Below are 12760 nucleotides of genomic sequence, written 5' to 3'. Positions count from 1 at the left end.
CTGTCCCTCACCCAGCGAGCGTGGGAGAGGCTGCCTGTAGCCATTGGTGTGCCTGGGTGACAAGAGCATCCTAAGGATCCTGTCAGGCTGGCTGAGTCTCCCAGGGACACTGGGGAGCTCCTCTGCTTTCTGCCCGTGGCCAGGCCTTGGTCCACTGATTTTATAGGAACTCTCCAGTTAGAGCCACGTCTTTCTCTCCTCCTGCCACCGAGAGGTCACGGGACAGTTCTTGGATCTGGTTACAAAGCCCCAGCTCACTCTACAGAGCAAGGACAAATAATTATTTGTGGTCTTTCGGCAGTGAGTACATTCATTGTGGCATATATCTGTATTCTTCCACTGCTCAGTGCAGGCATGGGAATATTTGTCAGCACGCTGCCTCCCAGTTCCACCCAGTGCCCCAACAGCCTCACAGGGAGGCACTGACTGGCTGTCCCGGCTCAGAAACAGGGGCACAGAGAGACCCACAGCGGGACCCCAGAGCAGAACCCTTGGTGTCCTCTCTGCCAGGAAATGCCTGAGGGTTCCCAAGGTCTTCAAATCCTTTTTCAAAGAGTATTGTGTTGGAATAGCTTGGCCGAAAAGCTTGGTGAAATGCTGGGCAAAAATTGTTCCTTTGTCCTTCTCCGGGCAGTTGTAGGTGGGAGACTTGGAGCTGAGGCAGGGACGTCCCCCATTGCCACAGAGAAGGCACCTCTCTGGATGCGTGTGCCAAGTTAGACCAGTCGAGGTCTTGTCCCCCACTGGTATTTTCTAAACATCAGCTGCATTTGAGAATCCCTGAAGGGTGAATGTTATTTGACTGAATTCTGGTGGCAGGTGTCAGGGAAAAGCTGTGCATTTGTCTTCCCTTCAGATAACCTGTTCTCTGAGTACAAGTGTAGAAGTTATGATTTAAATATACCCAAATGCATGTAATTAATCACAAGTGCAACATACCTCCTTCCTGCTGCGAAACCTTATTAACAATGTGGGCGGAATCCTAAAATACCTTATCTGCCACGTTTCAGCTCAAACTCTTCAGCTTGGAAAAGCCTCAGCGCACAGTGAGCAGACCTGAGCAGCCAGGCTGCAAGAGTTCAGACCCGTCACCTGGTGTTACTGAGCACAGGGGGCCAAAGCAAGTTTTTTCACCACCTCCTCTTTGGAGTGGTGTCTACTACCTCTGCTCCGTCCAAGCGATGTTTCAGCTGTAGGCAGAGGCTTCCATGAGGCTCCAGTAAGTACAGAGAGCAGAAACTTTGCAGCCCCACTGCAAGTAATAGCACAGGTAGGCAGGCAAGGTTTGATTTTTGCAGCAGCAGGAGTGACAGAGGGCCAAACTGCTGCTCCTCTGCCCAGGACTTTTATCACATCTATACCAGACCTCCCCGTTTTGATCGCGAAATTTTCCATCAGCAGAGGAACCATCGCAGCCTTTGGGGATTTTTTCCCAGCAGCCAGATACTCTCCCTCGGACTGTGATCTGTGGGGTGTGGTGCTTGATTATGTCCTCTAACGGAAAGGCAGCACATTGCAGAACTGGGAACACCATGACTCAAAGATCTCTGAGCTGAGATTAGTGGAGGCTAATGTCAGCTTGGCAGCACACCCAGGGGCTTCTGGCAAGTACACTGCTCGGATCTGGAGCCCCTGAGCTGTAATCATACCAGGGAAGATGGACAGGATACGAGGAATGGCATAATCGCTCTTTCCAGAATTGATTCCTTCTCTGTTTAACATGTTAAAACATCAAAAGTACTGAAAAAACCCCATCTGCTACCAGAGCTAATCAAACACATCAGTTATTGCTTGAGAAAGACAGTTGCTGCTAGATTTGATATCCCAAAAAAGCAAAGCTGCTTTAAAGCATCTTTTTATTTTAGCTGAGTGTTTTCATGACAGCACACGATTCCTAATGAGCGCTAGTACAGCTAGGACACACAGAAAAATATGTCAACTGTGCAGAGATCAGCTCCAGACACAGGGGGAGTAACTGAATCCCAATGGATTTCAGTAGAATGGGTGGAGCTTTGGAAGCCCGGTTTGTCTCATGAGGGCTGGGAACTGGGTGCATCCTGCCAAAGCCTTGCTTTGCTTTGCTGAGAGAGGCGTGCACTGACCCTTAATATCTGGGTAAAATACACAAGGTTGCTCTGTTATTGTGGGATTTGGTGGTGGTATGTGATTGTGAGGATGAAATGCACGGGGGCGATGAAGAGGCTGTGTACATCCCTTGTTTCCTGTACTGTCCACAGAGTATTTGGTTATGGAGAGCAACATCTGAAAAGGTTTTGAAAGGCAAAGTCACCTTCCAGCTATCAAAACACTTCAGATGAGGCAGATGGGAAACCAAAAATATTATTTAGGTTTGGGCAGTAAAACTGACATTGAACCCATTTGCCTCATTTTTCAGGCTTTGATGATAGTTAATGACAGCTTACAGAAGTTGTAAGTGATCTAAAAAAGCCATAAAAAGCTGCTTTGTGTCCTTGTTCAGTGGATGAATTTAACAAAACCGTTACGAGGCTTTAAAACACTGTTCTGACTTTCTAGAACCAGCTGTGGGATGATCCAGCTGCAGTTGGATCCCCCTTGCATCTAAGAGAACATTTAAGAGGATTAATCCCAATAATTTTAATTCAACAAAATGACCTTATGTAACATTACGGGGGAATTAATGAGAATTCTCTCATGTGGGTCATCACCAGCCCAGTGGATTTTTTTTTTCCCTGGGGGATCTCATTGGTCTCAGGCAGAGCGTGGACAAAGTAGATTGACTATGTAGCACATTGCATGGGATCAGAAGATAAGTCACTCGGAGCAGGAACCCTTTTTCCTTCGCTGAATTGTTATTTGGGAATGCACAAAAAAGAATGTAGCTGTCAGCCTCCTCTGGTGCTATTTGAAACCCTTTTGGCTCGGAGGCTTTTTCCACAGAAAAATGCAATCTCATCTAATGCAAATGCTGCTGCAGGAATCTGTGTAGTCCAGCTGTCTTTTTTTAATCGAAAAAAATCCTGATCTAATTGTTTTTGACTGTGTTTCTTTGCTGTTCTTACTGAGCTGAGCAGGATGCATATTAAAGCTAATTAGGTGCATGTAGGGTATTCAATATTTGATCTGAATATTAAAGGCCCCAGGAGAGGGCACATTATCAAAGTTACACAACTGCAAATTTTAGTAAAACCAAACTATGCCAGTGGCCTGACATTGCATAAAACCCCAGTCTGCACTGCTCCCTGCCTGGTGTGGGACGTGGGGGTCTGGGGCAGCCTCCGCCTGTGTCCCTGCTTGCACCTTTTGCTTCCCATCTGGGCAGATTTGGCTTTTGGGAGCATGAGAAACTGATTTGGGGCAGCAAGGAAGAGAGTCTATCGTGTTGCTTCTGTATCAGCAAGTGTGATGGATTTTTTTTTTTTTTCCCCTGACTGCACACACCCGTATACCACCATCCCCTATCTCTGTGCTTTAGGGGGAGGGTCTGAGGTTTGGTTTTGGTGCTGAGCCAGCGCTCGAGGCCAGGTCCCCGGTATGTGTGTATCAGCATACGTCCAGCGGCCAGCACGCAGCCTGGCCTTCGCGGGAACCAGTGGCTCCCTGTAAACAGGGACCTCATTTATACTGACATCAGCACTTGGGAGGAGGGTGGTGCGTCCAGGTACCAGGACTCCTCTGGACACCAGTGGCCAGTGGTCTGCAGGAAAAAAAAAACTATGATGAGGGTGGCTCGGGTGGGTAAAGCCACTGATACGGTTGAGTGTGCACAGTTAGGCTTGGTGTGGGTAATACTCTCATGGGTAAGCCATGGGGTGCTTCATTTTCCTGACTTTGTGGTGTTAAATTTCAAAGGATGACTACATCCCTATTGAGTTTGGGTGGAGTACTAGCACAGTAGCTGGATTTGCTCTGTCTGCTCAGCCTTGCCTTCTTTTGAAATATCAGTACTTGTGTCTTTCATTTATCAGAAGTAATTCATTACTTTCAGGATGCAGTAGACTGTTTATGCTCTTAAACTTGTTTTATACACACACTTAAAAAAAGAATATTTCACTCCACTGCTTCCTCTTAGAAAACATAAATGCTGAAACAGTCCTCACAGAGCCAAGATGGGAAGGGTCATTGGTGCATCTCAAACACAGGGTGCAAAAAACAACCCAACACCCCAGTCCGATGAAGGACACATGGCAGGGGACTGAGCATGCAGTCCAGGAAATCATCGCATCTCTCAACTACGGGGTGCGACTGAAGTGGGGATCACTCCTCAAGACAGCCCAAAGCCAAAACAAGCATCTATGTAGAACTCAATTAAGAAATAGTAAGAATTAAAAAAAGACGGAGAGCTGCTTCCAAAAAGCCTCAGGACTGCAGGGACACAGCACCATGTTGGGAGTTCTTTTTAGTGTGCTTGTTTCTGGTTTTGGTCTGTATTAAACTGGAAATGAAGAGTACTCTGCATATATTTTATACACCTGAAAACAAGCTGAAGTCAAAGGTTTTTGGAAGATGCAGTGTCTGGCCCCTACCCGTCTGGAAGCTGATCATCATTAGCTCAGTAGCTGCTCATCTAAAGGCAAAATTAAGATGGTAGCAACATCCATTCTGAGTAGACACGAAACTGTTTTTTATAACATCATTTTCTAGCTTTTTGGCCAGCAGTTAAGGTGCAGAAGCACATGCCTAGCTTTAACTAGACTTCATGAAGGCATCAGAGTTACTTCCAGGCACTGATATTAGGCACAAATTTAGCTGCCTTAGAGCAAGAATGCTCCTGTCCTGCACGGTTCCATTAAACTTTTGCGATTGATTTGCATAAGCTCAACTGTTTCCAGGGCCATAGATTTTGGCACCATTTCAATCACCCGATGGATTTGCTTATGTTTTAACATGAACCAGCTGCTTAGTTAGAATAGTGTCTTTGCATGCAAGAAATATTTCGGTGGTAAGAATGCAGTTTTGAGTGAGCCAAAGGTATTTCCTCCAGAAAGGAGATTTCCCCCAGCTGGGAGTCTATAACTGGGCTCCATCAGTATTTCTTGGACTGGTGTTAAAAATCCAGGTTGAAAAAATTATGCTTTTTAAAATGAGCTCCGTTTGCAGTTTTGAGGTGACTCTGACCAAGGAAGCTGGTTTTCTTTTCAAAAAAGCAGGCGTGTAGGCAGAGTCACCTTAATCTCCATCTTGGAGAATTTCTTGCAGGAACAGGATATACAATGTGTCATTCAAGCACAGCCAGAGGGGAAGAAGAATAAGAATTTTAAGAGATTTGCACCCTGTCACAGAGGTCTGAACTGTGCCTTTGCAGTCTTCGAAACAAGGTCATGGGCATCTGCGTTGATTTAGTTTAACATAATCCAGGAGTTTTTAATCGCATTTCAGGCTATTAAATGAGTGAGAAGAGAATCACTGGAATTTAGCTTCATAACTCCCCTTTAAACAAACTTCTTAACCTCATATCAAGATAAGAATAAATTTAAAAGTAGCTGATTACCTCTAGCAGAAGATTTTCCATCAAAATTCGGTCAACCCCTTCCTTTCCCTACATACTTTTGCATTATTATTATTTTTAGCCATTTGCAAACAAAGCTTACAGAGTTTTCTTCCAAATTAGGTTTTTTTTCATTTGACTCAAGCTCTGCCCAGCCACAGCAAAATAGCCTGCTTGATTCTGGTATGAAACAGAAAATACTATTTTTGAATGAAAAAGAGGCAGAGAAGGGAGGAAAAAACCCAGAAAAGTTTGCTGAGATAAAACAGGTTTGTATATTGTTCATTCCAAAATTCTTCTCAGAAAATCTGCCTTGGATCAGTCTGTACCCTAAACATAAACATATGAGTGGGCTCTTAACAGCCTGAGCAAAAACGCATCGGTGGGCAAATGCTCAGCTGTCCCTTTCACGCCACCTCCCTTCTGCCACGGCCCGAGTGATCTCCTGCAGCTCCAAGCAGCACTTTACACCCTGTAGCATCCCACACTCTGCCTTGGCTGGGAGCTTCTCCCTCCCACGCTGTCCCGTGGGCTTCGGGAGCTGCCCACCCGGAGCACTGGGGACACCCGAGCTCTGCAGAGGCGCCCGCAGCCATCCAGGCTGAAGCGGAGCTGCGGGTGCGACGCAGGGCACCGCTGCCCACCTAAACTAGGTCTGCCTCGTAGAGCCCCGAGAGGTGGAACTCATCGCTGTGCCACAAGGCTCTGTCTGAAACCTGTGCAATGACCTTGAAGTACCTTAATTTGTCCAGATGAAGGTGAGGGGTGAGGACTGCTCTTACAGGAACAGGACTGTTCACTTGCAAGGTATTTGCTTGCGATACACTTCAAGTGTAATAGTCTCCTGGTGATTCCTTGCCTGGTTTTATTCAAGCAAATCACTGTAATTTTAGGGATGCGCATTGATATTGGAAAACTTCATTCAGCTGGAAACATCTTGCTGATTGAAAGTAAATCACCTTAGGTAAAACAGAAACAGTATGGGATTTATTTCCTCTGGTGGGCAATTGGAAGTCTCTGCGTATGCTTTTTACAGTGCTGCAGATAGTTTGAAGCCACACAAAGTGCCCTGAATTTAGCAGGAGACATTTCAGAGGCATCAGCTCAAGGTTTTGGAGTGATGACAAAGTGCAGGAGATGATACCATGCTGTGTCAGTCAGGAGAGGAGAACCTGCATGCAAAGCTGTGAAAGGGATGGAGGGTAGTGAGTGCCGGAAAGAAGAGGGGGAGGAGGGGTGTCCACAACAGGCTCCACCGCTGAGCATTGTCATCTCTCTCCCTCTGGCACAAGAAGGGCAAGTTTTGTAAGATTAAATATCTTCAGACCAGCCATGTTTAAGGAACTTCTTACTACATACTTACAGGCTCTGCTGGCGCCATCTCAGAAATACAAACACTTCTCCTTGAGAGCTCTTGGAGGGCAGGTGAGGTACCAGAAGACAGCAAAAAAATGTAAACATGGTGTCTATCTCTAAATATAGAGGGAGAAAAGAGGAGTAAGAATTACAGACCAGTCAGCTTCTAGAAGCTTTCAAGAGAATTGAACTATCAATCAAAAAGTTTGCAAGCACCTAGGAGATAAAAAGGGAGATGAGTGACATCCAGCATGGATTATACAAAAATGAGGCATGTGAAACTAATCTCATTTGATTTCTTGGCAGAAGTAGGAGAGGAATAGTTGGTGCCATATCTAGATTTTGGGTTGACACGGTCCCACTTGACTTTCATAAAGTGACCTGGAAAAACAATCTAGATAAAACTACTTCAGATCTTACACAATAGTGGATGAGTAGCATAACTCATTCCTCAGGAATACAGTTACCAATGGCTCGTGGTCAGAGCAGAGGACTATCAGCCAGGATTCTGCAGGGGGCTGCACTGATTTCCTTCAAAATTTTCATCAATGAAAAATGGATGAAAATGCATAATTACACCTGGCAGTGATGTGGAGCTGGGAGAGGTGGAACTTCAGCACATCGGAGCATAAGTGTTACATCTTAAAATGATCTTAGCAGGTTAGAGAAGCGAGGACTGGGTCTAGTCTGGGGCGCTGAGCCTCAAGAAGGACAAGGACCCGGTTGAAGAAGGTGTAGGGTAGAGTCATTGCATTTACTAAACCTGGCTTAGGTCGGAAGGGCTGGAAGGAAAGTGCCGGAATAGCTTGTCTGGGACTGGAGTGGGGATGGTGGGAAACTGTAGCCTCTGCTCCAGGAGGTTTTCAGAATAGATGGACAAGAATTCCCCCCAGGAGTGGTCTAGGCAAACTGGCTCCGTGCTTGGATCAGCCCCAGGCTGAGCTCCAGCCCTACCGCGCTGGAGCTGCCGTGTGCTTTGTTCAGAGCTGCCGTTTCACAGCCGCTGGGGCAGTGCGTGTCAGCGGGGACATACGGCAAAATTATCTTTGGCTTTGCCTTTTTAATACATTCGTTTTGTAGTGAAAGGCTGAAGGCATGTAAGTGCTTTGTTGAACGGAAGCCAAAGCGAGCTGCTACGCAGAATGCACCCCCTGTTTCCAAGTATTTCATTTATTTTGTAATTAAGCAATAATCGCTGAGACACTGGGCACTTCTTCAGGATTAATGACTTGCTGGGGGATGGCAGAAGATCTGATCTGCAGTGGAACCATTTTCCCCAGCAAATACTTGTCTGTTAATGCCATTCTAAAATGAGTATGACAACGTAGCATGCAAACATATGGGGTTTGCTGTTAGCAGCTGAGGGATAGGGAGCAGGCATCAATAGGTACTTTTGACAATCAGGTTGCTTCAGTTGTCTCTCACCATTCCATTCAGAGCACGGTGTTTCATTAGTCACTTGGTGAATGAGATGGCTTTTTAATTGCTCAGAATCACTTTTTAAAATTACAGCATTGTCTCCCCCTTCCACAGCCCCGGGGGATCCTCTTAAATCCCTTTTCTTCCTTTGCCCTGGAGAGAACCGGCAATAGTGTGGCAAAGAGGAACCTGCCTGCAGCAGTTTCCTTTGTGTTTCAGACACAGGAAAAAATACAAGCCATTTAGAAAGCAGAGGGTTCACATTTTTAGTGCTGAAAACCCTCTGTTCCCATTAATTTGCAGGTTGCTTAAGGAGTAGCCCACCCTGCCTGAACCTGTGAAGACTTCCCAGTCTTAGTCCCAGCACACTGTGCATTTTTAGTGGTCACAGCTCACTACAGTATCCAAACCCCACTGCTTCTTGTGGCCTGCGGCACACAAGCTGGCACAAGCCATCCCCCATAACAGCATACCTCCCAAGAGTGTTGTTGGAGCTTTAGGCAGTAAAGCACAATAACGGGCAGGAAGAAAAGGGTATCCCAAATGGGTGAGCAGCAGCGTGAACGTTTCCAAAGGACTATGGAAAAAGCTGCCATGGGAGTTCTGCCATCAGATCGCCAAGGTAAGCAAGAGGAGAAACATTTGCTAAAAGCATATGGGACGATAAACCAGTTCACAGTGTCCTAGCAGGCTTTGGAACGGCACTAGTCAGTGGGGATTTGCTCGCTCAAATATTAGGTAGTGTGCTAACTGCATGATTGATTAATCCGTAGGTACTTCCTACAGCAAAACTTCAGTACTGTCACCCACAGTGCCGCTTTCAGTCACCATGGCTGCCTTCCCAGAGAGATTTCACAGAAGAACAAGCAGGGTGTTTTTTCTACACAGTCTTTTTTGCCCCCTTTAAAAGTGATGCTTTTACATCTGTGCATTGAACGATGGCAGCATGTTGCCCAGTCAGCAGTATGTTCACTGAGGGATCCCAGAGCCACGTTCCGTCGCTTAATTCTGCCCCTTCAGCACAAGGAGCCCTGCTACTTGATAGGGAGCTTGCTGGCTTGGAGTGTTTAGAAACACTGAGTATTTAAAAGTGAAAATGTCAGGCAACAACTTCATGACACAAAGCCAGAGACAGTTCAAACTCTGAAGACCAAAGCTCACCTCTTTCCCTATACGGCTGCTCAGCCCTCTGTTTGCCACATCAAGTCCCTAGTTGATGCTTGTCAGTGACAGGCAGAAACAAAGTCAGCCCAAGGTGTGGGCAGCACTCCGATCTCCACCAGCATGGTCAATGGCTGGATCAAACAAATTTCAGCTGCATCCTCTTGTGGCACTTACACTGCTCTTCATGCCTGTCCTCTTCTCACCCCTTTCTTATCCCCCTCTTACCTTTCCTTCTCTTAGTTGCCCCAGAACCAACGTTTAGTCCCCCCTGCCCCAAAATCCATCCCCGAGCCAACCAACCAGAAAGAATGAGTTATTTTTGGTGATGCTTTTGCTAACTGCCTGCCTCCCACGGGACCCCTGCACTGCCGACCTTCTTGCTGTCATGCTCATAGCTGGGAGGAACTGGTGCTGTACCGTCTCTTGAATTCAAACAGGATTGATGCAGATCCTTGTGCTTCGTGCCAGCCACAACTCTTCAGGCTTGACTGCAACTTTCGACAAAGAACATATTTCCCAGAAGTTCACCAACTTGTCTGAGTAACAGTAAGTGATCCATGAGATCCAGTGCTGGCACATGGCTCTGCTGGCCTTCCACCTTCCTTGTTACTCAAATGCTGCTACTCCAAACCTCGGAGCAAGCACTGGATTCACATGAAATAAAAGTTACAGACCACAGGATCTGGTGTTGCCCATAACTCTTCATCAAAATCGAAACTAGCTACAGAAAAAATGTTGCCAAATTGGCAAATCTAGGTTTACTAAGTCAAAAAGGTTTTCATCCACCCCTGCTCTTTTCAGCCTGAGTGAGACAAACCAGCAGCCCCTCATGCTCTTTCCAGCACACCAGCACCATTCCTCCTTCCTGGAGCTGGGGTACCCAAGCAGGGGGCTCTGCCCACTTCCTCAGATCAGTAGCTTAAAAATTTCCTGGACACCATTTAATTTGAACTACTGCCTGTCTTGTGCTGCCTTCACTTGTAGTCATGTTTTTCCAGGACTCGGAGGGCGTTGGAGCAGCTCCTCCCAGGAGCTCAGTGTTCACTGATGAGTGAGCAAAGGCTGTGGTGGGGAGAGCAGAGAGTCGGCCGCTTGTGTTCAAAAACCTTTCCGTGAGCTTCACATCACGGGAAGTCGATCGGTGTCTTTGTCAGCATGTTTCTATCGGCCTTGTTCTTCACGTAGTCATCTGTTACTAACACGGGGCTGGCATCCAGCCCTGTTCTCCAGCGCCGTCCCAGCACTGTATCTATTGCAAGCTCGCTGCGATCCCCGCTAGCGCTCCTTCTCCCCAGGGGGGTTGGGACCCCTGGTTTGTGTCTGTCTGGTTTAGAAAAAAAGGAAACAAAAATCCTGTTACCGACAGGATGCTAGGTTTTATCAGTGATCAGATCTGTTACTGAAGGACTCTCCGTTGTCTGGTGAGATCTGAGGATGAGCAAGCGAGGACTTCATTTCGGCTAAGCAGATCATCCTCTCTGTCAGTATTTAAGAGACAGAATCACAACTTTGGTTTTCACTGGGAAGAATTATTGTCAAACACAATTTGCTCTGCAAATCCTAGCTGTTTCGTAGACACACCCGGGCTTACTTCTTGAGTTACTTAGAGATGAAGAAATTATAGAGGTCAGTCTTCTGACCTGAGCAAGGGGCTGCAAGAACTCACTCCATCAAATAGTTCCGTTTGCAGAATTTAATAGAGACCAACGCACAGAGCATCCAGCATGCAGAGCTGATGGGACGGTGGGTCTCATTCCCACGTTGCTTTGGGAAGGGATAACATAATGTGCCTTGAGGTGGCAAAACTCCCAGCACTGTTTTTAAAAGAGAAGGAAGGAAGGAGGAGGTGTGAAGGGTCGTAAATAATTTTAAGTGCTACATAGCTAAGTCAATTCCCCTACACATGCCTGTGTCCCCAAGCGTACAGGGGTATTTTGACTCTGGTTCCTTTTGTAAGGCACCCCAGGAGTTACTGTGAAAAGGACTAGACAAAAACTGGGATTTTCTATGTCTTGTTTCAGTGGTTAGGATCTGATCTGATGGTCATTGTAAGCATTGAACGTATTTCCATAGACCTTGACAGGAAGGGTAATGTAGGACCTGGAAACCTCCCTGCTGTGCCCGGTAAGCATGCGAACACGAGGCTCTCCAGGCTCTGGCATTTGCAGTTCAGCTGGGAGGGAGGTACCGTGTGCGCCCACCCTGCACAAAACCTCTTTGAGAGAGAGTAAAAGGGATGCTAATTCCAGTCACTGGGCTCAGACACACTACTGGTGAACAACCAGAAAGGTTTAAAAAGAAATGCTGACTGAATTAAGTGAATCGAGCTAGCAGATGTGCTCTTCAAAAGAGCACAGCTCTCTTTTAAATGTCTCTCCCATTGAAATGACATTCTCAAGAGATTTTTGTCCTTTGCGTTTTCTTCAGGATCATCCATGAGGATGGCTTCTCTGGTGAAGATGTGAAACAGTACAAGCCAGTGGTCTACAGCAACACTATACAGTCCCTGGCAGCTATTGTACGTGCCATGGATACCTTGGGCATCGAATACGGTGATAAGGAACGACGGGTAAGTTAAAATCACCACTGCTCGAGTACAGAGCACTGAAGGCTTGGAGGCTCGAGTGTAAACAGGAGACATTTGCACAATCTGAATAACTTGGAGGGAAAGAGGGGGAAGATTTACGTCACTGCTGTATGCCTGTTGCACATGCAGTTTGTGCAACAAACAGAGGCACAGGCGCAATTGCATATGACATGCCATTTGTACACCTACGCTAGGAAGTGTAGCCCTGGGGACCTCTGTGTCACAACAGCCACAATCTCTCATGCCTTGGCACTAGCCAGGCCAGTACAAAAAAAAATTCTGTTATTCAGGGACAGCCTAGATAGAGGTACTGACAGGCTTGGGCAAACAGTGAGAACATGTGCCCTGTCTGCTGTGCATGTGCTGGATACGCAGCCTGCAAGGAGAATGTCTCGGGGTGAAGTCTTGCTGCTGTTCAAATCCCTTCTACCAGCCTGCTAATACAGAAAAGCTTTTAGGATTAACTTGACTTTTGCAGGGGCTTGACTGGCTTTTACTCATTCATCCCCCATTCAAGTGTACCCAAACAACGATTTTGCTTGCAAACAAGAGGGTGTATTACTTCAGCGAGGTTCATACGAACAGGGTCTTAGGCAGCAGCGTTAGCATGCGTCTTACCAGAATAAGTAGGTGATGTCTTGCAGCCTTCTCATGCCACACACCTAGGCCAGCTTGTCCTTTCACAGTTGCTGCTCTGTTGTTACTTTAACCAGCTCCCTATTTTTAAACAGTGGCTCCTCTGTGGGGTGCCCCTGCCAGCCTCTGCC

At 46.6% G+C, this 12760-nt stretch overlaps 1 protein-coding gene across 2 annotated transcripts in view; it reads left to right on the top strand.

Annotated features, from left to right (window-relative positions):
- The window catches only part of GNAO1 (G protein subunit alpha o1), a 143832-nt gene that overhangs the window by 38543 nt on the left and 92529 nt on the right, over positions 1-12760 (top strand). For both annotated transcript variants that reach the window (XM_042797314.1, XM_042797315.1), the window contains exon 3: positions 11834-11975. In XM_042797314.1, the coding sequence (XP_042653248.1) occupies positions 11834-11975 (142 nt within the window). The remainder of the gene's footprint in view (positions 1-11833; positions 11976-12760) is intronic.

Source organism: Tyto alba, unplaced genomic scaffold, assembly GCF_018691265.1.
Source record: "Tyto alba isolate M040663 unplaced genomic scaffold, T.alba_DEE_v4.0 Super-Scaffold_26, whole genome shotgun sequence".
NCBI classification, from domain to species: Eukaryota; Metazoa; Chordata; class Aves; order Strigiformes; family Tytonidae; genus Tyto; species Tyto alba.
This window is presented reverse-complemented; position numbering and strand designations above follow the sequence as displayed.